Raw genomic sequence first — 27,324 nt, 5'->3', positions numbered from 1 at the left:
GAAAGGAGGGGACCACTTTAGAGACGCTTTCCTTGGAAACACGTCTCTATGGGCCTCCTCCTAGACCTGGGATGGAGGCCAGAGAGGGAGACGGGGTTCGTAGGCCAAATGATGAAGCACACCAGATTTCTTAACGCCAGACAAACATCCAAGAGATCAAAGGATACGTGACCTGATTGTGCAAGTACTGATTTATTACATTAGGTTGTAGAGATTTATAAAACAGCAGAGATGCGCAGTGGGACTTCCAGACCACCGCACAAGGTTAGCCAGGTGCGTCGGCAATGTGGGATCTGGTCTCCCGGCAGAAGCAGATATGGAGCATCCGTCCATTCAGAGAGCAAGATTCCCGTGCAGAGGACAACCACACTGGCCCGGGGTGCAGTTCCCTCCACCTGCCCCCACCTCCACCTCCACCTCCAGCTCACATACTGCTAAGGCCTGAGTTCAACAGCAGCAGCAGCCTGCACACGGAGAAGTGGTTCTCCGCTGGCACGTCCCCAGGTCAGCCACCGGGACAGAAAAGGCCAAGGGAGACTCCTGCCAGCTCGCCTGGGCTGTGCTGACTGCCTGGCCCTGCCCTGGTGGGGTTTCAGGCTCGCTTCCTCTTGCCCTGGGGGCCTAGGGACCTTGCTCGGGCTCTCTTCTTTGTACCAGGCCTTTGAAACATCTTCCTGCTGCTTGTCGGAGAAGCCAGCTTCTTGGAGAGGCCTTTCCTGGGTGAGGCCCGGTCTGGGCTGGAGGCTGAAGTTGCATTGGATAATTTTCTAGCAGCTTTCTCCGACTGCTCCTTTAGCAGGTCCAAGACTGTCTCTGGGAAACAAACGTTTATTTAGTGAGAAACAGAAATCCTGGAAAGGAAACTCTAAAGGAAGCACCACCCGGATACCTACAACTACATGAGGGCTCTTTAATATAAATTCTCGAGGTCCCTGGGTGGCTCAGCGGTTGAGCACCTGCCTTCGGCCTGGGGCGTGATCCTGGAGTCCCCAGATCGAGTCCCACGTCGGGCTCCCTGCATAGAGCCTGCTTCTCCCTCTGCCTGTGTCTCTGCCTCTCTCTCTCTCTCTGTGTCTCTCATGAGTAAGTAAATAAAATCTTTAAAATATATATACATAAATTCTTTTCAGGGGCGCCCGGCTGGCTCAGTGATAGAGTATGTGACTTTTGATCTCAGGGTTGTGAGCTCAAGCCCCATGACCGGCCTTGATCTAAATAGATTAAAGGGTCACTCCAGGGATCCATGGCTCTGGAATAGTTCCCTTAAGATAGTCTTGCTCCTCTCTAAGCCTTTCCTGAATCCCCACCCTGCCTCTGCTCACTCGAAGGGCCCCTCGTTCCCCAGGACACCCTTCTCTACCAGAACCTCAGTGCTATATATATGTTTCATTTGCCTGCACGCTACATTTAACTCTGAGCTACAAGCCAGGTTCACGGCTGTTAGCCCCAGGGATTAGCACAGTGACGGCTGCAAAATCAGTGCTAAAGGAACGGTGTCCAGTGAGGAAGAGATGAATGGACAGAGGACAGCAGGTCTCTGAGGAAGCGTGCACTGCCCGGTGTGTGGACTGTATAGACCAAGCCACGGTTACGGTCCTCATGCAGAGCACCTTGCTGGGGTGGGAAACAGATCTCCCACCCTGGGAGGACTGGAGCGCTTCTGCCAAGGGCTCTAAGGCCTGAGCCTGAGACAGAGACGGACTCACTGGCGAGCGGCCGGAACTGGACCCTCTTGCTCTTGGTTCTCACTGGCACAGGCCTGTACTTGCACTTGCCTGGGGGCGCACGCCTAAAAACAGAAAAGAGGAGGACACAAGATTCTGAAGACGGGACAGGAAAAAAAGATCACCACAAGGCACACATCGGCAAGAGCTGGCTTCAGCTCTCTTTTATCCATGGGGATGGGACAGATGGAGGAGGAAATAAGTGATGAGCTCAGAGAGGGAGAAAGAACAGGGACACTGCAGGCTCTGGGGACACAGCGTAGTGAGCAGGTCAGGGGCACCGGCACAGTAACAGAACTGGGTTCAAACTCTGGGGTAAGTAACCTTGCTAGGCATCAATTTCCACATCTATAAAACAGAAAAAGTAATAGTACCCATCCGAGAAGGAATAAAGAAGAGCTGTGTGGGGCGCCTGGCTGGCTCAGTCGGGTGAGTGGCCAGCCAACTCTTGATTTCAGCTCAGGTCATGATCTCAGGGTCCTGGGATCAGGCCCCATGTGGGGCTCCGTGCTCAGTGGGGAGTCTGCTCGAGGATCTCTCTCTCTCTCCCTCTTCCCCTCCCGCCATGCACACACTCTCTTGCTCTCTCTTAAATAAATGAATAAATCTTAAAAAGAAAATAAAAATAAGAACTGTGTACTTGGCCTACTATAAGTGATTAAGTCACTTCTAAAATTATTCTTTAAGGAGATTTAAAAAACGACACTTGGAACAGTGCCCAACACATAATGAGTGCCCCAGAGATGACAACAATGGTGATAATGGTGGTGATGGTGGTTGGTGATTCTCTATAAAGAGAATTCCATCGAGAACTCATGGCACAGGGGCACCTAGGTGGCTCAGTGGCTGAGCGTCTACCTTCGGCTCAGGGCGTGATCCCGGGATCCTGGATCAAGTCCCAGGGAGCCTGCTTCTCCCTCTGCCTGTGTCTCTGCATCTCTCTGTGTGTCTCTCATGAATAAATAAATAAAATCTTAAAAAAAAAAAAAAGAACTCACGGCACAGCCCCTGAAGGATTGCCAGCCTCTCTGCCTACTAGAATTAGAATTTCATAACTGCTACTCCCTAGGTGCATCTTCTGAAATAACATGGACCCTGGAGACTAGGAGCACTCGCTATTCAGAGCAGAGATAGAACTTTCCAGTCAGTCCCACTGCCTCCTCTTCTGCTGTCCTTGCTCCAGCTCAGTCTCTCCTTGCTATCATCCTCAACCCAAGTGGGAAAAAAAAGTAATTTTATTTATATAAGGGACACCGAGTGCTCAGGCGCTGCACTAATGCTTCATAAATCCAACTCACTGAAACCTCACGACAAATCTATGAGTTAGGTGCCATCATGATCCCCATTTTACACACGGGAAACGGAGCCACACAACGATTAAGAAACAGATGCAGGGGATCCCTGGGTGGCTCAGCGGTTTAGCGCCTGCCTTTGGCCCAGGGCGCGATCCTGGAGACCGGGGATCGAGTCCCACGTCGGGCTCCCTGCATGGAGCCTGCTTCTCCCTCTGCCTGTGTCTCTGCCTCTCTCTCTCTCTGTCTGTCTATCATAAATAAATAAATCTTTAAAAAAAAAAAAGAAAGAAAGAAACAGATGCAAGGCCACAAAGCTAGTTGGTAGCAAAGTCAAGTTTCAAACCCGGGCTCTCAAGGAAGGGCAGGAAGAAATGATGAAAGGAAGGGGTAAAATATCACACAGAAATAAATCATTTGTTCCTCAGAAAGCTGGCACAGGTGCATGCAGTGCAAAATAGGCTGAATAAGTAAGCAGAGCAGAATCTGGACCCAGGGCACCTGGGTGGCTCAGTGGTTGAGCATCTGCCTTCGGCTGGGGGCGTGATCCTGGGATCGAGTCCCTCATTGGGCTCCCTGCATGGAGCCTGCTTCTCTTTCTGCCTGTGTCTCTGCCTCTCTCTCTGTGTCTCTCATGAATAAATAAATAAAATCTCAAAAAAAGAAAAGAAGGGCAGCCAGGTGGCTCAGCGGCTTAGCGCCGCCTTCAGCTCAGGGCCTGATCCTGGAGACCAGGGATCGAGTCCCATGTCGGGCTCCCTGCATGGAGCCTGCTTCTCTCTCTCTCTCTCTCTCTCTCTCTCTCCCCCCCCCCCCCGTCTCTCATGAATAAATAAATAAAAATCTTTTTTAAAAAAACTGGATTCACTACTGGAGAAGCTCAGAACGTCTGTACAGCTCAACATGATTATAGCCCAAGTGAATGAGAGCTGCTGAAAGGACTCTGACCCACAAAGGGAACAGTGTCCCCATCCCAGGCCCCCTCTTGCTAGCTGTCCCTCAGGCAAGTAACTTAATGTGGTCAGGCTCAGTTCCTACCTTCCCTGTAGAGTGACAGTGTGAGCCTGTCCCTGGGAGAGAGAGGCCCCCCTGCACCAGCACAGTGCCTGGCACACAGTGACAACTCAGTAACTGTCATCCTGAGAGAAAGGTGAGCGAGGAGGGATGTCTTCCGTGTGGAGAGGCTTTACACTTGTTTTATGGCTGCTCTGATGATAGAAGGGAGCTAGACTGTCCCCTAGCCAAATCAGGAAACTGTCAAAGGAAAGGCAAAGTGATTCACACAGGAAACTTTCGAGTGGAAAGGACAGCACTGCCCCCGGCCCCAGCCATTTTCTGCTGCCTGAGGTGCTTTAACTGGGTGCTGGGTTTGCTCCCCCTAAACACAGGAAATATGCAGAGCCCATAGAGAAGCCAGCCCAGTACCTGCTTCGTCCCTTAGGAACTCTGCACGTGCCATTAGGAGAGCACCCCAGGCACCGCCTCGGGCACTGAGCTTCTTCCAGGAACTCTCGAGAACACTGAAACTCAGCTTCCAAACAGTGCTGAGCTGGGCCTGGCTCCTGAGCCCTGAGCCCTGACCCACGTGCAGCCCATTTGTCACACGTCTTCTGAACATCACCTGAGACAGGAGTCAGGTAGCCTCACAAGGAAGTTTTCTTCTGCGGGCCTGTCTCAAGCTGAATCGTGGGGCAGACTTTCTTGCTTTGGGGAAAAATCCTGAGATAAATCCATGCACAGCCCCAGGCTCTCACGAGGGACACGCTGCATCACCCTCTCAGGAGGGTCCCAACCACACACTCGACACCTTCCCAGATGGGAAGCTGTACTGTAGCCTTGGTCTGGGCAGTCGGTTAGCCTCTGACAGAGGTTGGCAAAAGAGCAGAAGTAAACCGAATGGAATCTACCAAGTGAATAACTATTGCCACTGAATTCCAAAAAGGCTCAGGTGGAAACACCAAGAAACCCATTAAAACCAATTTGCCGGGAATCCCTGGGTGGCGCAGTGGTTTGGCGCCTGCCTTTGGCCCAGGGCGCGATCCTGGAGACCCGGGATCGAATCCCACGTCGGGCTCCCGGTGTGTGGAGCCTGCTTCTCTCTCTGCCTGTGTCCCTGCCTCTCTCTCTCTCTCTCTCTCTGATGACTATCATAAATAAATAAAAAAAATTAAAAAAACAATTTGCCTAGACCCTCTTACGCTGCTGGTGGGAATGCAAGTTGGTGCAGCCGCTCTGGAAAACAGTAGGGAGGTTCCTCAAGAAGTTGAAACTAGAGCTATCTTATGACCCAGCAATTACAGAGCTAGGAACTGACCCCAAAGATACAAATGTAGTGACCCAAAGGGGCACCTGCACCCCAGTGTCCATAGCAGCAATGTCCACAATAGCCACACTATGGAAAAAGCTCAGATGTCCATTGACAGATGAGTGGATGAAGAAGATGTGGTCTATATACACAATGGAATACTACTCAGCCATCAAAAAAAGATGAAATCTTGCCATTTGCAATGATGTGGATGGAACTGGAGGGCATTATGCTAAGTGAAATAAGTCAATCAGAGAAAGACAATTATATGATCTCACTCAGATGTGGAATTTAAGAAACAAACCAGAAGATCATAGGGGAAGGGAGAGAAAAGCAAGATGAAATCAGAGAGGGAGACAAACCATAAGAGACTCTTAACTCTAGGAAACAAACAGCGTGACTGCAGGGGGATGGGGTAACCAGGTGACAGGCATTAAGGGGGGCACATGATGTAATGAGCACTGGGTATCATATAAGACTGATGAATCACTGACCTCTACCTCTGAAACTAATAATACACTATATGTTAATTAATTGAATTTAAATTTAAAAATGCTTAAATAAATAAGTTGTCCCAGATTTGGCCACTAGGAGCCCTTCAAAGCTGGCTCCTGTAAATAAATAAATAAATAAATAAATAAATAAATAAATAAATAAATAAATAAATAAATAAAAAAGCTAGCTCCTGCAGAAAAAAAATAATAACAATTTAAAACATTTTTTTAATTTTAAAAAATAAATTAAAAAGATGTTTGCCTAGGACCTGGAGACCTCAACCAAACCCAGGGGATAGGGCCACAGTCCTTACTTAGGTGGTCACAACCATACACCCATTGTTAGATGATCCCAGACAGAAGTTTCCAGAAGCATGTTAAAAAAACAAAAAAAACAAAAACAAAAAACAAAAAAAACAGGAGCCAAAGGTCTAGGCTAGTCATCCTAAAAAAAAGCTCACAGTCCTCATTTCCCACCACAAAGAGACTGTATCCCAAATATTTCATAATTCCTAGAACACTGTCCTACACATTCATTTGCCCAATCTGCTTTTTATCGAAAGCAGAGATTTGCTTCAGTTGATCATTTCTGGTAACTCCTAGGGAGCCAGGGCTGTTCTTATGATCTGCCATGAAGATCGGGCTGATGTAGATGCGCCTAAGAAGAAAATGAGACCAAAGCTCACCTGGATGGGTCAACAAATTTGTAAATCGATCCGTGCAGTGCATAGGCGCTGGGGTAAGACGTGGCCAGGAAATAGAGCTCCCCTAGGAAACAGGAACAGGCGATCAAAAACATGGTCGAGGCACAGAGCTGATGCACAGAGAAAGCTGTCAACATGGGGTTAGAGCCCCAGGAAGGGAACCCCGGAATCCTGACAGCGAGGCCTTCACTGGGCCGTGAGCCCCCTACAGAGGAAACCCTTGTCTGGACCCCCAAAGGCTACCTCAGAGTGCACCCCATAGAGGCCCATTTGTGCACCAAACTAAACTGGCTCCCCCTTTATCATCACTTTGCTCTTAGAAACGTCACCTTAACGAATCTCCCCTTCCTTCCCCATCTCCTTACTACTGATAAGGATTCTCTGAAAAACCCTGAGATCACTGTAGGTCAAGACAGTGTATCCATCACTTTCTATTGCCCTTTCTTCAGGCCTCACTTTTCTCTCCATCTGCACCTTCCTTCCTTGGTCCCTGGAGCCCTGGTTTCCCTTTACCCTCCCACTCTTCAGGCATCCTGCTGGCTTTCTCCACACCTCCAGAAATCACCTCTACCCATGTCTCCTGCTCCTCCCATTCACCCCTGTCTGAACACACTCTGCCCACGGTCACTACCTCATTCCACCTCTTCTCCCGGTTACCTGTGAGGGACAGGATGGGATAGGGTGGACAAGCCCAACTCTGGAGTTGGAGCCGTCTGACTGAATTCTGACAACACCAGCTGCTGGCTGCGTTGTCTTGGGCAAACTTTCAACCTGGGTAACCCTGATGTTGTGGATTAATTCATTTGCAAAATACGTCACATGATAATTAGGGATTACACTAGAAGGTGATGGGGCATCTGGGGGGCTCAGTCAGTCAAGTATCCGACTCTTGGTTTCGGCTCAGGTCATGATCCCGGGGTCATGAAACCGAGCCCCACATCAGGCTCCACACTCAGTGGGGGTCTACTCAAGGATTTTCTCTCTCCCTCTCCCTCTGCTCCTCCCCACACCTCTCAAATAAAAAAATAAATCTTTTTAAAAAAAATACTAGAAAGTGATAATCAGCCGTTACTCTTACCTTCTTATCTCTACGCCGTCACATTTGTGCCAATGCACTGAATGGAACTCATTTGCTGTAGGCTCTCTCTCAATTTCATGGAAGTTAATGTCTACCAAATGGCTAATTGGAATAAACCTAGAACTTCAAGAACTTCAGGCAGCTCTGAGTTATTTCCACAACTTTCTTCCTTGAATTTGTGGAGGACAGTGACCAACATTTGTCTCGTTCTGAATGCAAGGCTTACAGGCTTCGCAGAGCCCCTGTGCACAGCCGCCTAATAAACTCTGGATTTTGTGTATTCATGAACTATATCATCATCCTGCCCTATACGAGGTCTGAGGCATTAGGACACACCCAACCCTAAAGCCAGTTTGCCTCCTCTGATTGGAAACTCGGGCACTGTCCATTAGATAAATGAGGGACTTACCAAGTGTCTGCATGTACACAATGCCATCATACAGAAGCCCCTCTAAGCCATACAGAGAATTCCTGCTTTAATTGAAAACCCCCCATTGTGGCATATTCCCTGCACCAACAACACCAGTTTATGTAAGAAGTATGTCCTAAACATGCCACAGACTTCTCATTGTATTTTTAGGGGAAAACAATGCTGGAAGCGAATTTCATCTGTAAAGTTCAACCGAAAATTTTAAAAATATATTTTAGGATCAAAAAAGACCACCCCAAAACACTGTAATATGCCATGTAAAACGAAATGTGTGTGATGCAAATTTACTGCAAGCAGTAATACTTTGAAAGCCAGCCCTCTTGAGAATGTGACTGACATGCAGAAATCCAACCCAAAGGGACCCAGCCCAGCCAGCAATGGGCAGCCCTGTCCCCACCCCTCCCTCTGCAGTCACTTATTTGCACCAGCTGTCAGCTAGAAAAACCTGGAAATACACCGCAGCAGTACTGGGGGTTCAACCAAAAAGGACGGGCCTATGGCTGGTGGCTGATAACAAAAGAATAAAATGCTCAGATCTAAAAATATGTCCCTAAGTGGCAAAGGCTATGACATGAGCAAAAAGTCTGAATCACTCTGCACAAACACACAACAGCAAGCAACTCTGGAAGAAAATAACTTGCCTTAAAAAGAGCCTTCCTGGCTTTAGGACCATCGGGCAAAGTCTGGCTTGGGAACACCCTGGCAAGTCCACTCGATAAAATTCAGCCAAGGACACTTAGTTTTGTTTGCCAGATGTACTGACTGATACTTAAAAGCTGCCTGTTTTCTCCTGCGAGAAGCCTACAGGCACAGCAAACCAAACCACCAAAGCCAGGGGTTCTGAGGCCTCCGAAAAGGAAAAGCCACAGAACACAGCAGCCCAGGATCCCAGGGCAGAGCCGCCTCCGGGGCTCCAGGCTCCAGGGCTCCAGCCTCCAGGGACAGCAAGCTCCAGCCTTCAAGGACTCCAGCCTCCCTGGGGCACCAGGCTTGAGGGGTTCCACCAGGGCAGAGACCCCAGCAACCATCCACTTTCACATCATCCACTTTCCACTGAGCATCACCCTGCCAGACTGTGGTTTCTTTTTTTTTTTTTTTTTTTTTTAATTTTTATTTATTTATGATAGTCACACACAGAGAGAGAGAGAGAGGCAGAGACATAGGCAGAGGGAGAAGCAGGCTCCATGCACCGGGAGCCCAACGTGGGATTCGATCCCGGGTCTCCAGGATCACACCCTGAGCCAAAGGCAGGTGCTAAACCGCTGCACCACCCAGGGATCCCCCAGACTGTGGTTTCTCTCCTTTTTTGTATGTTTGGACTTCCAATTTGGAACTCATTTATTTAGACTTTTCTTTATTAAGAATGCTTGAATTCTCTAAAATATCCTCTGCTCCTCTAAAATATTCATCCCAAACTATAAGCTAGGAAAAGGTCCAGCAGCCGACTGGATCTCCTTATGTCTTGCTCAAGTCAAGGTCTGGCACAGGCACCCCATGACTCAGCGTGGAAAGAAACCCAGTACTGAGGAAACCTTCAGGGCTCTAGTTTACACTCACAGAGAAGCCCAGGTCTGGAAGGGACCCTGAGAGAGCATTTTATTCTCTTCTGAGACTCCAAGCATGGCTAGGATGCAGTGCCAAATACTAAAGAGATCGTAGGCCCCATCCTCCTCCCAAAATAAAACTGTATCTTTCAGAATGCAATATAACTTATGTAATAAGCACAAATTAAAAATCCATTTTCTGATTACAGAATTTGAGGAAATTTGGAAGAGCTGAGGCTGTCTCTCATACGTGCACACAGGCTTTGCTCTGCCGATGCCCTTAACAAATACCTCATCTGTCTAGTGAATAGCGCCCTAGCTGGCTGTTGACCCATTTCCCAGATCTCTCAGGAAATAAATTATCCTTGGCTCACTCATAGCACTGGCCTCCCAGACTCCTGGCAGGGTCAGGAAAGGGAGGATCACCAGAGGTGCTTCCTCCCAGGCAGCACCAGTAAGATAAACATCAGTGTCACCAGGTCGGCCCCACCACTGGCCCTGTCCACGTTCCTGTGATTGCAGATTAGATAAAATCAGGACACGGATCTCCTTCATGGTCAAAAGACCGAACAAAAGACCAGAATATAAAGCCTGATTTGCCCCATAGAGTGAGGTATGGGCCTCAACCAAGAAGTAGGGATATTTGATCTGTTGCCTCACTGGTGAAATAAGCATAATTACATCATGGGGGTGTTGTAAGTACTAAATAACATAAAGAAAAATATAAAGTGCTTAGAACAGTATCCAGTATATTATAGAAGTTGACTATGGGGCACCCAGGTGGCTTAGTAGGTTAGGCGTCTAACTTTTGATTTTGGCTCAGGTCATGATCTCAGGGTCATGAGATCAAGTCCTACATCTGGCTCTGCACTGAGTGTGGAGCCTGCTTAAGATTCTCTCTCGGGGCACCTGGGTGGCTCAGTGGCTGAGCATCTGCCTTTGATTTAGCTCAGACCCTGGGGTCCTGGGATCAAGTCCCACATCAGGGTCCCCGGAGGGAGCCTGCTTCTCCGTCTGCCTATGTCTCTGCCTTTCTCTGTGTGTCCCTTATAAACAAATAAATAAAATCTTTAAAAAAATTCTCTCCTCTCCCTCTGCTCCTCCCCCATCACACATTCTCTCTCTCTCTCTCAAAAAAAAAAAAAGTTGACTAAATGATAGTGAAAATACAAGTGTAGTTGCTATTTAAATAACAATAATAATAGTAATAATAATTATGACAAATGTTTAGTTCACAATGCCTGTGATGATTTAAGTTCCCATAAGCAGAAACAGAATAACCCTGTATATTTCTTACCTGCTTCATCTTCCGCAAAAGATATGATATATTTGCTGTATGTGCTGATCAGCCCTGGGAAGGCACAGGACTCAGTGTTGCCCAGACAAATGTCCTGTTTCTTCCATTTCTTGGTTTCTCTATCTTCCTGCAAAGCCATAAGTCGACTAGATGAAAAGCAAAACGCTTATTATAGGAATCCATATTTTCACCGTGCAGGATATTTTTCCTCCTGGAAACAGAGAATCTGAGTACTAGAACTGAGTCTCCCCTAGGAGATCAACACCTAGTCTCTCCCAGGAATCAGAAAGCTGCTTCAGAGTTACCTCAGTCACCCGCTGGCCCCAGATAGAGAAGCTCCTCTTATATTACAGGAGGAGTCCAGTGCCCTGTGCAGGTTGCATCACTACAAAAAACTGATCTTTTTTTTTTTTTTTTTACAGATTTTATTTATTTATTCATGAGAGACACAGAGAGAGAAAAAGAGGCAGAGACACAGGCAGAGGGAGAAGCAGGCTCCATGCAGGATCACACCCTGGGCCAAAAGCCGGCCCTAAACAGCTAAGCCACCCAGAGATCCCCTCAAAACACTAATCTAATTTTTTAAAAGATTTTATTTATTTATTCATGAGAGAAAGAGAGAGAGAGAGAGAGAGAGGCAGAGACACAGGCAGAGGGAGGAGCAGGCTCCATGCAGGGAGCCCGACATGAGACTTGATCCCGAGACTCCAGGATCACTCACGCCCTGGGCCGAAGGCAGGTGCTAAACTGCTGAGCCACCCAGGCTGCCCAACTAATCTAATTTCTATTAGTTTGTGACCTTCACTAATCGCTCAACTGGCTAAGCCTCACTTCCCACATCTGTAAAATGAATTTACCGCAGACAAAAGTTGCAAAGGTTATGTAAGATAATATACACAAATAGCTGCCCAGTGTGCCTGGCACATAGTAAGGGCTCAAAAACTAGAAGCTATTTTTGCTATTATGCCTAGTAGCAGGTAGATGCTTCATCTCCCTCCATCATCTGTCTGACCTAAAAGCAGGTTTTTAGAACAAAAAGAAAAGGAAGAGGGGTAAATTAGGGCATCACCTGAAACATTTTATAGAAACAGAGATGTTCAATCCCAGTGATTCTGGTGTGTATGCTTCGACTAGGAATCACTGAATATCAACCAAGTGACATGTAAGGAGGTGGAACTGTGGATGAGAGTTGTGGGGAAAACCTAAAGAACAATTAAACCCCAAAGATCTAACAAGTGATGACAAAGGAACTGACCAATTACTAGTTTTACCCCATTTCTGGAACCAAGAATTGCAGTATGAAAATATTACCACCCTTTCTAACAAAGATGGGGTAACAGGAGCTAGACTTACCCTCACACCCTAAACAGTCAAAAGCCTAGACAAAAGGGAATGACAATTTTTAAAAGACATTGGAAATCAGAAAACAAAGGACTACAATCCCTAAGAGATGGGAAACAAACAAGGTAAGCCCTAAAATCGTCCCAGCTTACTGCCTTAAAAAAGTTTCCAGAATGAGGAGGAAAAACACAGGCAGAGCCAGCAGACTCCTCAAGGTGAAAAGACAGAGATGAGAGTCCAGGAAGACTAAGCAGGAAGAACCTGCAGCACAGATAATGGGAAGAACAGGCCCCAGAGATCTGCAAAGTATCTCGCTTGAATATCCATCACTACTTCATAGCATATACATGTGAGGAAACTACCTAAAACAGGGGAAAGAATTAGAAAGAAAGTACCTGGAACTTCCTCAGGATCAGGCATAGTTTAAGTATAACTCAGAGAGCATTGGGAAGAGTTTCTAGCAAACTCTTGCCTCAATATTGAGGAATAGATAGTTCTAGAATAAGCACCACACTGATCCTCCATAACAAATATTAACAGCAAGACTTGAAAGGATCAAATTATTTTGAAGTAACTTAACTATGTCCCAGAACATGGGATGTCGCATGGCTCAGTGGTTGAGCATCTGCCTTCAGCTCAGGGCGTGATTCCGGGTCCTGGGATCGAGTCCCCCATCAGGTTCCCCACAGGGAGCCTGCTTCTCCCTCTGCCTATGCCTCTGCCTCTCTCTCTGTGTCTCTCATGAATAAATAAGTAAATTTTTTTTAAAACTATGTCTCAAAACAAAGCTCAAGGATATTTAGAGATACAAAAATATTCAACACCCACAACGTTAAATTTACAATGTCTGGCATCCACTAAAAAACTGTTAGGCAGTAATGAAAGAGGTAAATACAAGCCATAATAAAGAGAAAAATCAATCAAAACTGTAAAAGAATTGACACAGATGTTAACTTCGGCAGAGAACATTAAATAGTGATTTTTACTCTGATTCCGTATGTTCAAAAAGCTAAGTAGAGAATGGGAAATATACAGAAGACCCCAATCAGGTTTCTAGAGATGAAAAATACAGTGCTTAAGATTTAAAAACAAACACTGGATGAAATGAATGGCACATTAGAAGCTGCAGAAGAAAAGATTTGTGAACTGAAGACATAGCAATAGGAACTACCCAAATTTAAATACAGAGACATAAAATTTAAACATGAATAGATCATCAATGAGCTGTGGGAAAAGTTTAAGCAGCCTAATATACACATAATTTAAGTATCCAAATAAGGGACGCCTGGGTAGCTCAGGGGTTGGGTGTCTGCCTTCAGCTCAGGTTGTGATCCCGGGGTCCTGGGATCGAGTCATGCATGGGGCTCCCTGCAGGGAGCCTGTTTCTCCCTCTGCCTGTTTCTCTCATGAATGGATAAATAGAATTTAAAAAAAAAAAAAAGTATCCAAATGAGACAAAAAAAGAGGGTGGAGAATCAAAAAATATTTGAAAAAATTATAGTCAAAATTTTTCTTTATTTGACGTACACTAGAATTCAAATCCATTAAGTGCAACCAAATCCAAGCACAAGAAATATGAAGAAAACTACACCAATATATACCAAAATGAAATTGCACAAAACCAATGTTAAAAACTCAAAAGCTGCCTGAGAAAACAAGACATGTTAAACATGGAGGAAAAATATAAGGATGACAGTAGATCTCTCACTGGAATTAAGGCAAAGAAGAAGATAATGGAGAAGTTTTTTTTTTTTTAAGATTTTATTTATTTATTTATTTATTTATTTATTTACTTGAAAGACCATGTGTGAGCAAGAGCAGAGGAAGGGCAGAGGGACAGGGAGGAGCAGACTCCCCGCTGAGCAGGGAGCTCAATGCGAGACTCATCCCAAGACCCCAAGATCATGACCTGAGCTGAAGGCAGACACTTAACCAACTGAGCCACCCAGGTGCCCATGGACAACATTTTTAAAGAATTAAAGAAAAAATACATCAACACAGACTTCTATATTTTGCAGAAATATTTTCATAAAGGAAGGGATAAAAAAGACAGCAAAAGCAGAATTCATCACCAATGAATCCATTCTGCAAACAATGTTGAAGGAAATTCTTCAAGCATTAAAAAAAGGACATCCTGGGAAGGAAATGTGCACAAGGCAATGAGGAGTATTGAGAAGGGTAACTCTGTTTCTTGCCACCACTGTAATACATCACCACAGCTTGGTGGCTGAAAACACTCACACTTACTCTCTTACAGTTTTGGAGGCCAAAATCCTGAAATTGGTTCCACTGGGTCAAAATCAAGATGTTGGCAGGGCTGTGCCCCCTTTAGAGTCTCTGGAGGAGAATCAATTTCCTTGCCTTTTCCAGCTTCCAAAGGCTGTCTGTCCTCATGTCTTGATTCGGGCTCATCACACTGCTTCTGTTGTTACACTGACTTCCATCTCTTCTGCAAGTTTCCCTCTACCTCCTTTTTCCAGTGATATTTGTGAATACATTTAGGACCCACCTAGATAATCCAGGGTAATCTCCCAAATCAAATACAGTCTGTTTGTGACCACAATCAAACTAAATCACAAATCAATAGCACAAAGATCCAGGAAAACTTCGGATATTTGGAAACTACATAACCCACTTCAAAATAACTTGGGAGAAGATAAGTCAAAGGGAAATTAGAAAATATTTTTAACTGAATGAAACCGAAAACATGATGTATCACAATTTATGGGATACTGTTAAAGCAGGATTTGAGGGGAAATTCATAGCACTAGACACATGTATTAGAAAAGATGACAGTCTCCAGGGACCTGAGTGGCTTGGTTGGGTCTCTGTTGCTTTCAGCTCAGGTCATGGTCTTGTGGGTCATGGGATCAAGCCCTGTGTCCAGCTTCATGTTTAACATGGAGTCTGCTTAACAGATTATCTTCCTGGCACATCTGGGTGACTCAGTTGGTTAAGTGTCTGCCTTGGGCTCAGGTCATGATCCCATGGTCCTGGGATTGAGACCCATGTCAGGCTCACTGCTCAGTAGGGAGTCTGCTTCTCCCTCTCCCTCTCTCTCTGCCCCTCCTCTCCTGCTTGTGTTCTCTCTCTCTCTCTCTCTCAAATAAATAAATCTTTAAAGAAAAAAAAAAGGTAAAGAAAATGACAGTCTCAACTCAGTGATCTCAGTTTCCATCCTGAAGTAGTATGTTATTTGAATGTGGATACAGATTAGTTGTACATGTATATTGAAAACTCTAGGCAACCCCTGAAAAAGGAAAAAAATAAAGTATAACTGAGGCGTTAAGACAGGGGAGAAAATGGAATTCTATAGAATGCTCAGTTAAATCTACAAGAGACAGAAGAAGAGTGGAAGTCAAAAACAGAATAAAGAACAAGGGCAACAAATAAGCAGCAGTAATAAATACAGTAGATATTAATCCCACTATGTCCATAACACTTTGAATGTTAATGGTCTAAATGCACCAATTAGAAGACAGAAGGGACGCCTGGGTGGCTCAGCAGTTGAGTGTCTGCCTTTGGCTCAGGGCATGATCCTGGAGTTCCAGGATCGAGTCCCACATTGGGCTCCCTGCATGGAGCCTGCTTCTCCCTCTGCCTGTGTCTCTGCCTCTCTCACTGCGTGTCTCTCATAAATAAATAAATAAGATATTTTTTTAAAAAAAGGAAGACAGAAAAAATAAAAGGGGAGCTTGGGTGGCTCAGTTGGTTAAGTCTCTCCTCTGACTCTTGATTTTGTCTCAGGTTGTGATCTTAAGGTCTGAGATTGAGGCCCACGTCGGCCCACGCTCAGTATGGAGTCTGCTTCTCCTTCTCACTCTGCTCCTTCCCTTGCTCTCTCTCTCTCAAATAAATGAATAAATAAAATCTTTTTATTTTAAGAAGAAATAATAAACAAACAAATAACAAAGATCACCAGCGTGGATCAAAAAACAAGACCCAACTATATATATGTTGTCTACAAGAAAACTTAGGCCTGAATGACTTCACTTGGAAGAAACATATGAGGAAGAAATAATAACTATTTTACACAAACTCTTCCAGACAAGTCAAGAGGAGAACACCTTCCCCAACTCAGTCTATTAAAGCCTGCCTTACCCTGATGCCAAAATCTTGCAAAGTTATTCCAAGAAAGAAATCCCTTTTATGAACACAAATGCAAAATTTTCAAACAACATGTTACTAAATCCAATCCAACAATATATTAGAAGGAGAATACATCATGACCAAGTGGTATTTACTCCAGAAATGCAAATGCAGTGATTTTTTTAAAAATCAATGTAATTCACTATATTAAAAACTAAAAATGAAGTTGAGCACTGGGTGTTATACTATAAATTGGCAAACTGCTTGGGTGGCTCAGTGGTTGAGCACCTGCCTTTGGCTCAGGGAATAATCCCAGGGTCTTAGGATCAAGTCCCACATCGGGCTCCTCACAAAGAGATTGCTTCTCCCTCTGCCTATGTCTCTGCCTCTCTCTGTGTGTCTCTCATGAGTAAATAAATAAAATTTTTTTTTAAAAAATGGAGAAAAAATTTCTTAAAAACGAAAAATGAGAAAACCACAGGATTCTCTCACTAGATGCAAAGATGCATTTGACTAAACTTGACATCCATACTTAATATAAACTCTCAGTAAACTAGGAATGGAAGGAAAATTTCCTCACCTGATAGAGGGCATGTACAAACACCCACAACTGACATCATACTAACTGGTGAAAATGAAAGGCTTCTAATCGACATTGTACTAAAATTTAAGATGAAGCAATAAGTCAAGAGAATAACAATAAAGACATTGCAATTCAGGAAAAGAAAAAAAATGAAAGTATCTATATTCACAGGTAAAATGATCTTGTGCATAGAAAATCCAATAGAATTTACACACACACAAGCTAATAGAGCTAATAAGAGTTTGGCAAGGTAGCTGGTTACAAGCTCAATACACACACACAGACACTTAAATATGTATAACAAATGTATAATAAATATAAATATATAGTAAAACTGGAAACAGTCAAACCAGGAGAATACATGAGTAATTTGTGGTATATCCATGCAATTGAATATTACAAAGCAATAAAAGAGAAAAACTACTGACACATGTGACAACAGTGATGAATTTCACAGACATTATTGAATGAAAGAAGCCATACATGTACAAGAAAAGAATACATATGCATGATTCCATTTATATTAAGTTCTAGAAGTAGAATTAGTGTGTGATGGGAGTGGTTGTCTCTGGCTTGTGTGTGTGAGTGTGAGAAAGGACAGGAAAGGACAGGATGGTATTCTAGAGTGATGGCAATGTTCCGCATCTTGACATTGTCACAAGTATATATTGTAAAACTTTATCCAACTGTGCTCTTAGAGATTCTATCTCACCACATGTAATCTATATCTCAATAAAAAGGTTAAAATAGAAGAAAAATGAAAGGAGACATCAATCCTCTTACCCACTCACGAAGTCCCCAAAGATGTAGAGGCCATTGAGATTTGGGGATTCACACCCACGGTAGACATATCCTCCAGTGACTGACTTCCCCACTGTATGGCCGTAAGCATAGATTGGGAGAATGTCATCTGTCCAGGAACAAAGAGAGGGTCACAGCTAAAAACTGAGGCCTGCAGGTGTCTGGGTGGTTCAGTTGGTTAAGCGTCCAACTCTTGATTTCAGTTCAGGTCATGATCTCCGGGTTGTGAGCTCGAGCCCCCTGTCACACTCCATGCTGAGCATGAAGCCTACTTGGGATTGTCTCTGTCCCTCTCCCACTGCCCCACTCCCCCATCCTGCTCATGCAGGCACGTGCACTTTCTCTGTCTCATTAAAAAAAAAAAAAAGTAAGAGCTTCAGGGAGGAAGATGGGGACTTTCAAATGTAGTTTGCCTGATTGAGTGGAGAATGTTTTATCTCTTTGTCTTCAGTAGGGCAAGCAACCAAGAGAATCACATTTATTTTTCCCAACAGACCAGCCACAGTATTCGTGAGCTTCCCATTTGACTGGTCTCTGCAAGCAGAGAAGAAGCCGAAAATTCCCCCACCTGTGAGGCAGTGACCTCAGAATCCACACACCTATGTTTATCCCCTAGGCTGACACAGCAGATACTCAGGTTTAAGGATCTGAAAACCTTTTGAGGGTCTCAAGGACGCCTTTGTAACTTAGAGGACCGAAACACACTGGTGATAAAGCACAACTGAAAAGCACACCTTGATTACTGACGTTGAGGGGTTGTGCATGGACTATACCACCTGACTCTACATGGGAATGTCATTTCAGTGGGCTGTTCCAACTGGGAATAATTTAAAACACACAACCACCAATCTTCCTCTGCTAGTGGTTCTCAAAATAGCATGCCTAAAGATCATGTGGGTAATTTATTTGAACTATAGATCCCTAGGTCAATCCCAGTCCCTGAATACACCCAAGATTCAAATGCATCAGGTCAACAGGCACCACTCATGCATTTCTGGTGCCAGTGGCTGGAGGGCCAAGCTGAGAAGTCCGATCCCACAGGCCATGAGCCAGGACACCTGGACCACCTGCAGGGCACAACACTCTCAGGTTGTATCCCCCACCTCCACCTCCAACTCCCACGATTCCTTCAAGAAATCACCCAGAGACCATCTTACTTACCCAGAGAGGCATTGTGACAAAGCTTTCGGTCGTAACATTCAAATCCTTCCTTTGCCCTCCAACCATAGTTCCCACCTTTCACAATGATGTTAACTTCTTCGAACCTATCTTGTCCCACGTCCCCACAGAACAGGCGGCCACGGCCCTGGCGTGTGACGGGGTCCCCTCGGTCCACGGCGCAGCGCCACATGTTTCTGACCCCGTAGGCATAGATGGCAGGGTGGGCCCCCGGCTCAGCCACGAATGGATTGTCGGGGGGCACTCGGTACCTCTTGCCCTCTGAGCCGGCACTGTTCACATTGATCCTCAACACTTTCCCCAGCAGGGAACTTCTGAAAGAAAGGAGCCCAAGCAACAGGTGCAGGATGAATACCCCAAAATGGGATTGCTGCATCATCGGCTAGTTTTATTTGTCATGTTTTTGAAGCATCTCCACCATTTCCCATAGCCGCTGCACTATTTTGCATTCCCACCCACAGCACACAAAGCTCTCCCCATCTTCAGCAACACCTGCTGTCTATCCCATCGTGGTTTTGATCTGCACTTCCCTGATGATTAGTGACACTCAGTATCTTTTCATATGCCTGTTGGACATTTGTTTACAAGAGGAGTAAGTTCTAGAGATCTGGGGTAACTTGTCCCTATAATTGACAATATTGTACTTACGATTTTTTTTAATACTTAAGTCTTTTTTAAGAGGGTAGATTTTGTGTTAAGTATTCAAAATTTAAAACTAATTAAAATAATAAAATATAAGATAGGGGGGTCTGGATGGCTCAGTGGTTGAGCGTCAGCCTTCCCCTCAGGTCGTGATCCCTGGGTCCTGGGATCGAGTCCCGCCTCAGGCCCAGTAGGGAGCCTGCTTCTCCCTCTTCCATCAGTGGAAGTGGACCCCATACGTTTTACCTTTCCTTTTAGCTTATCATTTGTCTTAGTAAAAACTGTTGAGTATAGAATGTGAGCAGAGGGGTGGCGTGCCTCACTGTATACAAAGTGAGGCATATTGTTCTCATATGATTGAGATATTGATCTCAATATTGATATTGATTCTCAATCAGTTCCAGTCTGTTAGATGATACTCTGCTTCTCTGTGTCTCTCATGAATAAATAAATAATATCTTTAAAAAAAGAAAATATAAGAGAAAATAAAATGGCACCAGACCAGAGACTGCCCAGGAGGGCCTACTGATAGTCAATGCCAAACAACCTCCAGGAATCACATGGGGAGACATGATTTTATACACACACGATATTTATGTGTGTGTATATATATATATATATATATATATATATATACACATATGTGTGTGTGTGTGTGTGTATATATACACACACACACATATGTACACAAGATATATACATGAAGTCATGTCTATACTAGATAGATAGATAGATAGATAGATAGATAGATAGATAGATGGATAAGTGTATAGATTTAGGCAAAATGTTAAGGCTCACCCAGTTTGGGCTCAAAGAAAACTGGTAGGCAAAAGTTTGATGTGATCCTGGCCCGTGTGACCCTGAGCAAGCAAGATGCAGCTTCAATTTTTAAAATGTTTTCGATGGGATGGTTTCTCTCAGATTTGGTTTAATACTGAGAATTTGGGGGGGGGGGATTTGGAACACTTCATGAATTTGCACATCATCTTTGCAGAGGCCATGCTCATCTTCTCTGTAGTGTTCCAATTTTAGTATATGTGCTGTTAAAGTGGGCACAAATACTATAAATTTTTAAAAGGTTGATTCTTCCTCTTACAGCACTGTGGTCACAAAAACAGAAAGAACAGGGCTTTTGGTGAGGCTCTGCCAGTAACTGTGATCTCTGGGCCTCAGTTTCTTCATTTGTAAAACAGAGGAGAGAAACACTACCTCGAAGTGTGGTTGTGGTGTGAGTTACTCTGCACGCAGCAGGTGAGGCAATTCCTGACAGTAGGCATTTGACAAATGTTAGCTCTTGATTATTTTTTTTAAGATTCATTTATTGGGGCATCTGGGTGGCTCAGTGGTTGAGCGTCTACCTTTGGCTCAGGGCATGATCCTGGAGTCCCAGGATCGAGTCCCACATCGGGCTCCCCACAGGGAGCCTGCTTCTCCCTCTGCCTGTGTCTCTGCCTCTCTCTGTGTGTGTCTCTCATGAATAAATAAAGTCTTTAAAATAAATAAGTAAATATAAAGATTTATTTGAGAGAATGGGGGGAGGGGCAGAGGGAGAGAGACAAGCAGACTCCCCATCTGAGCCAAAATCAAGAGTCGCCCACTTAATCCACTGAGCCGCCTGGGCACCCATTAGCTCTTGATTATTAGAACTTCAATATTTTGTTACCAGGGATAATGGGATTCAAGTGCTTGCTGGTGCAAAGGGCAGAAGGATCACATGACCTTTATCAAGGTTAGCACGGCCTTCACTGGGCTCCCTCCCACACCAGCTTGAGTTTGAATTTTGGTTCTGCCATTTGTTTGCTGTGTGGCCTTGGACAAGCTACTTTACTCCTCTGTGCCTCTATTCTTTTGTCAGCAAAATGACTATCATAATATCTACACTTCATAGGAGTCGTCCCTTCCATAAGTATTTCTGAAGGGACTCCCAGGCCAGGCTCTATTCCAGGTGTTGGGGATACATCAATGAACAAATGATGCCCTTGTGAGATGTTAGAATTACATTCTCTCTCTCTCTCTGTATTTCTCATGAATAAATAAATAAATAAAATCTTTAATTAATATATAATATAATTAATTATATATATTATATTATATATTAATATATAATTAATATAATAAAATCTTTAATTAATTAACTTAACTAAAATAAATAAGATTTATTTATTCATTCAGAGAGAGCGAGAGAGAGGCAGAGACACAGGCAGAGGGAGAAGCAGGCTCCATGCAGGAAGCCCCATGTGGGACTCGATCCTGGGTCTCCAGGATCACACCCCGGGCTGCAGGCGGCGCTAAACCGCTGCGCCACCAGGGCTGCCCCTAAATAAAATCTTTTTAAAGAATGAAATGGGTAAGACCTTGGTGTGGTAAATAATATTCTGCTAATATATATCCAACTCTAAATTCATCTCTACATAGTGTTCTCAGGTGAGCATCCAAAGTATTACTTACCAAATACACTGTGCCTGAAATGTATAGGACCGAAAACCTAAACGTTCCTCCCACTTGGTTCAACAAAGGGGGTTACATCTTGCAGCAAGTGATTTGGGTTTGACCTTCTGAAGACTTCATCTCAGCAAAAATGTACCAGGGCTCACCCCTACAGGGACAGGGACCTAGATCCATCCAGCTTACTTGTTCTGAGCATTTCCAAACTTGCCAAAGGGATTCCCAGCCCGTTCTCCATCCCCAGTGAAGATGTACAGGTAGCCATCCACACCAAAAAGAAGTTGTCCACCATTATGATTTGAGGCTGGTTCTTCTATCTCTAGGATGACTCTGGAAGGAAAAGAAACCATGCATTGGGCTTTGATACAAGCTAAAACTGCATCCTCTTGAGACACCCAGAAAGGACTGGTCCAAGCCAGTCCTGCTTCGGAGTTTCTAAGGTCACAAAGGTTGGAGCTCTATGACACTCCTTGTTTCCCAGGATGTCGCCTTCATTTTTCTTTCATATCATGATTCCATATCATTTCATATCATGATTCCATGAGCTGTAGACACAGCCAGACTAACAATCACCCTTTTCTGGGGCTGGGCCTTACTCCTGGCTCTACCAGAATTCTTAATCCCTTCCTTTGAGCAACCCAGTAGGGGTTAATGTATCAGTTCACCATGTTCTTTTCAATCCCCCAACTTGGCTATTTGGGAAAAGAGAGACACGGCAGAAAGGACAAGAAGGGAAAAGGGCAGAATGGCGGAGTAGAAAGACCATGAGCTTGGATTTGATAGAATTAAGTCCTTATCAGACTGAGCATCCATAGCTCTATGGCCTTGTGCCACAGGCTCCTGTGAGGATAATACCCATGTTCAAGGCAAAGGGCCTGGAATCCAAAGGCCACACAATAAACAGAAGCTGCTATTATGTTTAATATATTGATATTATCTATAATCATTTCTCAAACCCTTATGGCTGCTGGCCATCGCTTACATTCTATAAAAACAAGTAAGCATAGCTCTGATTAGGTAACTATAAGGTGATGATGGCTATACCCCATGAAGACCCCCCACTCAAAAATCTAATTTGTCTGTCCTTATTAATCAACAATGACTCCTTGGTCAATATTATAAGCCAGTGGCTCTAAAACCAGAAACGTTTCCCTTTATCATCTTGGAGGACAGGCTGGCATTGTCTTGGAGCAGGGTACAGAGGTGCCTGTTCTTACAGGCATGTCTTACCTTTCTGATTTGGGGTCAGCTCTGTTGGGATCAGCCCGAGAAACCTTCATCTCACTAATCCGGATCTTTTCTACCTTATTCTTGCCCAGACACGAGTAATAAATATAGAACTTGCGGTTGCACTGGAATTTGGGATGAAAAGCCAACCCCAAGAAGCCTCTCTCGTCCCCTACCCAGGGGGTAGTCAACACGATACTCTTGAGGTCCAAGAAGGGTTGTTCCAGGCGACTCCCGTCAGGCAGATAGACCCACACCACCCCCAGCTGCTCGGCCACAAAGAAGCGATGGGTGCCGTCCCCTGCGTGGACCATGGAGACCGGGTTCTTCAGCCCATTGGCCACCTCGGCCAAGCAGAGCTGCAGGCAGCCCTGCTGGTCCTGGGCCACCACACCCAGGTTGCGGTTGAGATGGTCATTCCTCAGGACGTTGGGGAAGCAGTAGTCCTCATCAGGAAGGTTCAGGAGGTGGCAGAAATGGGCGCCGTCCACTTCCTGTGGCCCCCGGGGGCGATGGTCATTGGTCAGTAGGGAAATGGCAGAGTGGCAGTTAGAATGGAAGGCAGAGCAGTAGTCAGAGCAGAGGCCAGGAAGGTTCCGGAGGGGCGTCTGAGGGTTCTCGGCGTCGTAGAGATGAGCTGCATAGGGCGAGCACTCCTGGGAAAGGAAAAGAGGCTTGCTGGGTGGTCAGACCGGCCGCAGGGGGGCTGGGCCCAAGCTTTGAGCAAGGGGAAGGAAAAGTGGTCTAGGAAAGAATCAGAGGGACCCTTGGGTGGCTCAGCGGTTAGGCGTCTGCCTTCTGCTCAGGGTGTGATCCTGGGGTCCTGGGATCAAGTCCTGCATCAGGCTCCCTGTATGGAGTCTGCTTCTTTAGATTTAGATTTAGATTTTTTAAAGATTTCTAATAAAATCTTTAAAAAGGATAATTAAAGGAAAGAATCAGAATTCTGGAGTGACTATGACCAACGCCCCAAATTTTCTTTTCTTTTCTTTTCTTTTAAGATTTTATTTATTTATTCATGAGAGGCACAGAGAGAGAGGCAGAGACACAGGCAGAGGGAGAAGCAGGCTCCCTGCAGGGAGCCCAATGTGGGACTCGATCCCAGGACTCCAGGATCACACCCTTGGCCAAAACCCAGGCATCTCAACGCCCCAAATTTTCTAGCCAGTTAGTGCTCCTGGAAGGCAAAAAGGGTTGAGAAATCTTTCATGTTCACAATACCTTCTCTAGCATTTCAACTTAGTTCTTGATACTTAATTTTTTTTTTTAAGATTTTATTTACTTATTCATGAGACACACACACAGAGAGGCAGAGACACAGGCAGAGGGAGAAGCAGGCTCCATGCAGGGAGCCCAGGCGGGACTCAATCCCAGGTCTCCAGGATCACACCCTGGCCTGAAGGCGGCACTAAACCACTAAGCCACCCAGGCTGCCAGACACTTAAAATTTTAGTAAGCGATGACTTTTTTAAAAGAATATTGATTACCCCACCGATAAATGCTGCATCCGTAAGATTTTATGTCTTTATCCAAATCTGAAGCCACGTGGCAAAAGTTCCACATTTGCTGAATCTGGGTGTTGGATATATGGTGCATTTAATGAGTTAATTTTCTGTGCTTTTCCGTATGTTTGAAATAGTTTACCGGTAGTAGTAAAATTACCAACTGGACATGTGATCTATCACTTCCATAGATTAGGCATCTAGTCATTTCTTCACTTACTAATTAAAAATATGTAAGTGCTAAAAAAATAAAATAAAAAAATAAAATAAATAAAATAAAATAAATAAAATAAAATAAAATAAAATAAAATAAAATAAAATAAAATAAAATAAAATAAAATAAAATAAAATAAAATAAGTGCTTCATCTACACAAAGCACCACGCTGGGAGTTAGACAAATCTCAGCTGTGGCTACGGGGTCACACCACTGCTCTTGACACAAACACACAAGACCTGCTGCTCGGGGCTCCCTGAACTACAGTGTTTTTTAGGAGAATAGAATATTGTGGGCAGACAACCAACTCCCAATAGTCATGAAAGACAAGCAACCGGGACTAAGTAAGAAAGGCCAGTTTAAGGGGCACGCTTGTGGGCCTCGGATGGAGCCCAGGGCCTGCAAAGCCCCTTCTCATCACTGACACCCCTCCCAGGGGCCGCAGGGGCAGGACCATCCCTGACACCCCCCACCCCCCAAGTTCTCCCCACCACAAAGGGGCAGCAGCATTTCTCAGATGTGCAGGACTTCCCTGCTCACTCTTATGCCAACCTTGGCCTCAGCAGCTTGCAGAGCAAACTCCCTGCTGTTGGAAAGAGGGGAGCATGTGGAAAGAAAGGGAAGGGGCTTCTAATAAACAGACTCATCTAGGTTATTCTGATTCCTCAAATCCCTAAAACAGGAGAGCTGCTGAATTCGGCTTTTGGAACCTTCACCCAGTAGGCAAAGTGGGAAGGAGGGTGGAGACACTTTTACCAGAGGGGTGTCTCAGAAATTCACAGTCTTAGTGTTGTTCCTGAGAGCCCAGCGTCTGCCCTAAGTGTCATCCCAGAGTTAATTCTCCAGTTGACAGCGGAGGGTGGCGCCGGCGGTGGGGTAGTACAGCCCGGTGATGCCACCCAGGTGGCCGGCGACTGGGTCGGGATCTGCGATGTTCCCTGCGAAGGGCCGCTGCACTAGCTCCGGGTCGTGAGCTGGTGGTGGTGGTTGGGGCGGGGGTCTCGGGTCACAGGTCGGCCTGGATTTCCCGCCTCCTCGCCCCCAACACCTCATTCAAGCACCCCCACCCGCAACAGCCTCTTTGATCGGCTCCCCAATGCAACTCTCTCCCCTGGGCCCTGGGCTGCTGTCCCAGAGTCGGTGATGGTGGGGGGGGGGGGGCGGTGACGCCTGCCAGGGAGGTGGATTTGGGCCCTTGGAGAGCCAAGAGAAGCACAACCCCTGTGAGTCATTGCCACCAGCGGCCTGAAGCTCCAAAGCCCCAGCTCCAGATGCTGGGGGGGCCCCGACCCCGCAGAGCCCCCAGCACAGAGGAGCCAGATGAGGACCGGGCCCCAGCAGGTGCCACCTCTGCCCCCAAGCCCTCCGTAAGCCACCACAGGTGCGCCCGGTGCCCCAGGGGGACCCAGCCAACGCGCTCTGGGAGCTCCACGGACACCCATCTCCGCCTTCTGCCTGGGAAAGCACAAGGGCCAGCAGAGCCCGGGGATGGGGGCCACCTTTGGGTCTCCCAGCAGAAAGCAAACCCAGCACCCCCTGCCCCCCGTCTCCGTGTGTCCGTCCAGAGCTCCAGGGGAGGCAGCTGCCAGGTGAGCTTCTGAAGGGACCCACGCCACCCAGCCCGGCACCCGCACTTTGCTAGGCGGGCTCCCTTGCTGCTGCAGGGCTACGCCCAGGCCCACCTGGCACAGGATGTCCTTAACGTAGCCGCCGCACAGCTCGTAGCCCTTGAGGTCTAAGTAATCCATGATGTCCTCGTAGCGGGCGGCGAGGCGACGGTCCTTGCGCTGGTCACAGCAGCCGAAGGACTCGTAGTCGGAGCAAAACTCGAGGTGCAGCGCAGGCTGGAAGGGGGGCCCGAAATCCAGGCACTGGGGGTGTCCCAGCAGCAAGCCCAGCTGGCCCAGCAAGAATGTGAGGCAGAGGTGGGAGACAGCATTAGAGGCAAGGAGCCTGGGGGCCCAGCCACTCAGGCCCCCCCCAGGAACGCACCTCCTCCGCATCTGGGTCTTGGGGCTGGGAAGCCGCAGGTGGCCGTGTGCTCAGGTTGGCTCCGGGAGGTGCTCTAGCTCCCTTCCTCACTCCCCACCCGCCCCAGCCCCAGGCCCAGCCCCAGCCCCAGCCCCAGCCCCAGGGTGTTTTCTTCCTTCCCTCTGCCCCCACCCCCACCGAGTTCCCTGAAGTGGTTTTCTGAGCTGTGTCCCTTCAGCGGTCTGGGTAGCTGAGCAGCCTGATAACTGGGGAAGGTAACCATCCCGGCTAATCCCATCTGAACAGGAAGCTGGTGCAAGTCCTGACCCCCCACTGCCGAGTTTTCGGGGTGCCTGGCTGCTTAGGAAAAGGTACAGTGGATAGAGTCCCTGGCAGACGAGCTGTGATTTCATTAAAACTGCAAAGAATTCCTGCCGTGCTGGGGGGAGGGGGAGGAAATT

The 27,324-nt window shown here is 46.1% G+C and overlaps 1 protein-coding gene and 1 non-coding gene across 3 annotated transcripts; both read right to left on the bottom strand.

The window, feature by feature from the left end:
- Nucleotides 1-176: 176 nt before the first annotated feature.
- HHIPL2 (HHIP like 2) lies at nucleotides 177-26,956 on the bottom strand. Of its 2 annotated transcripts, XM_072814484.1 has the most exons (9): nucleotides 26,575-26,952; nucleotides 23,179-23,831; nucleotides 22,135-22,278; nucleotides 18,844-19,175; nucleotides 17,665-17,791; nucleotides 10,869-11,014; nucleotides 6,502-6,583; nucleotides 1,707-1,789; nucleotides 177-813 (listed from the first exon to the last, which is right to left on the bottom strand). In XM_072814484.1, the coding sequence occupies exons 1-9, from the start codon at nucleotides 26,893-26,895 to the stop codon at nucleotides 593-595; spliced, it is 2,109 nt and encodes a 702-aa protein (XP_072670585.1). In that variant the 5' UTR covers nucleotides 26,896-26,952; the 3' UTR covers nucleotides 177-592. The 2 variants fall into 2 exon arrangements, with proteins under 2 accessions (XP_072670585.1, XP_072670586.1); XM_072814485.1 differs by lacking the exons at nucleotides 177-813; nucleotides 1,707-1,789 and having other exon boundaries at nucleotides 6,496-6,583; nucleotides 10,869-11,079; nucleotides 26,575-26,956.
- LOC140627076 (U6 spliceosomal RNA) lies at nucleotides 20,455-20,559 on the bottom strand. Its single transcript, XR_012026030.1, has one exon. It is a non-coding gene; the product is annotated as a U6 spliceosomal RNA (small nuclear RNA).
- Nucleotides 26,957-27,324: the final 368 nt, after the last annotated feature.

This window comes from Canis lupus, chromosome 38 (assembly GCF_048164855.1).
Source record: "Canis lupus baileyi chromosome 38, mCanLup2.hap1, whole genome shotgun sequence".
Classification (NCBI taxonomy): domain Eukaryota; kingdom Metazoa; phylum Chordata; class Mammalia; order Carnivora; family Canidae; genus Canis; species Canis lupus.
This window is presented reverse-complemented; position numbering and strand designations above follow the sequence as displayed.

Excerpts from the sequence above, each read along its gene's own strand:
- HHIPL2 (XM_072814484.1), bottom strand. The coding sequence starts at position 26,895 with ATGCGGAGGAGGTGCGTTCCTGGGGGGGGCCTGAGTGGCTGGGCCCCC. Across the intron at positions 22,279-23,178 it reads GCTGACCCCAAATCAGAAAG|AGTCATCCTAGAGATAGAAG; the intron begins GTAAGACATGCC and ends TTTTCCTTCCAG. Across the intron at positions 11,015-17,664 it reads TTTGGGGACTTCGTGAGTGG|TCGACTTATGGCTTTGCAGG; the intron begins GTAAGAGGATTG and ends CTTTTCATCTAG.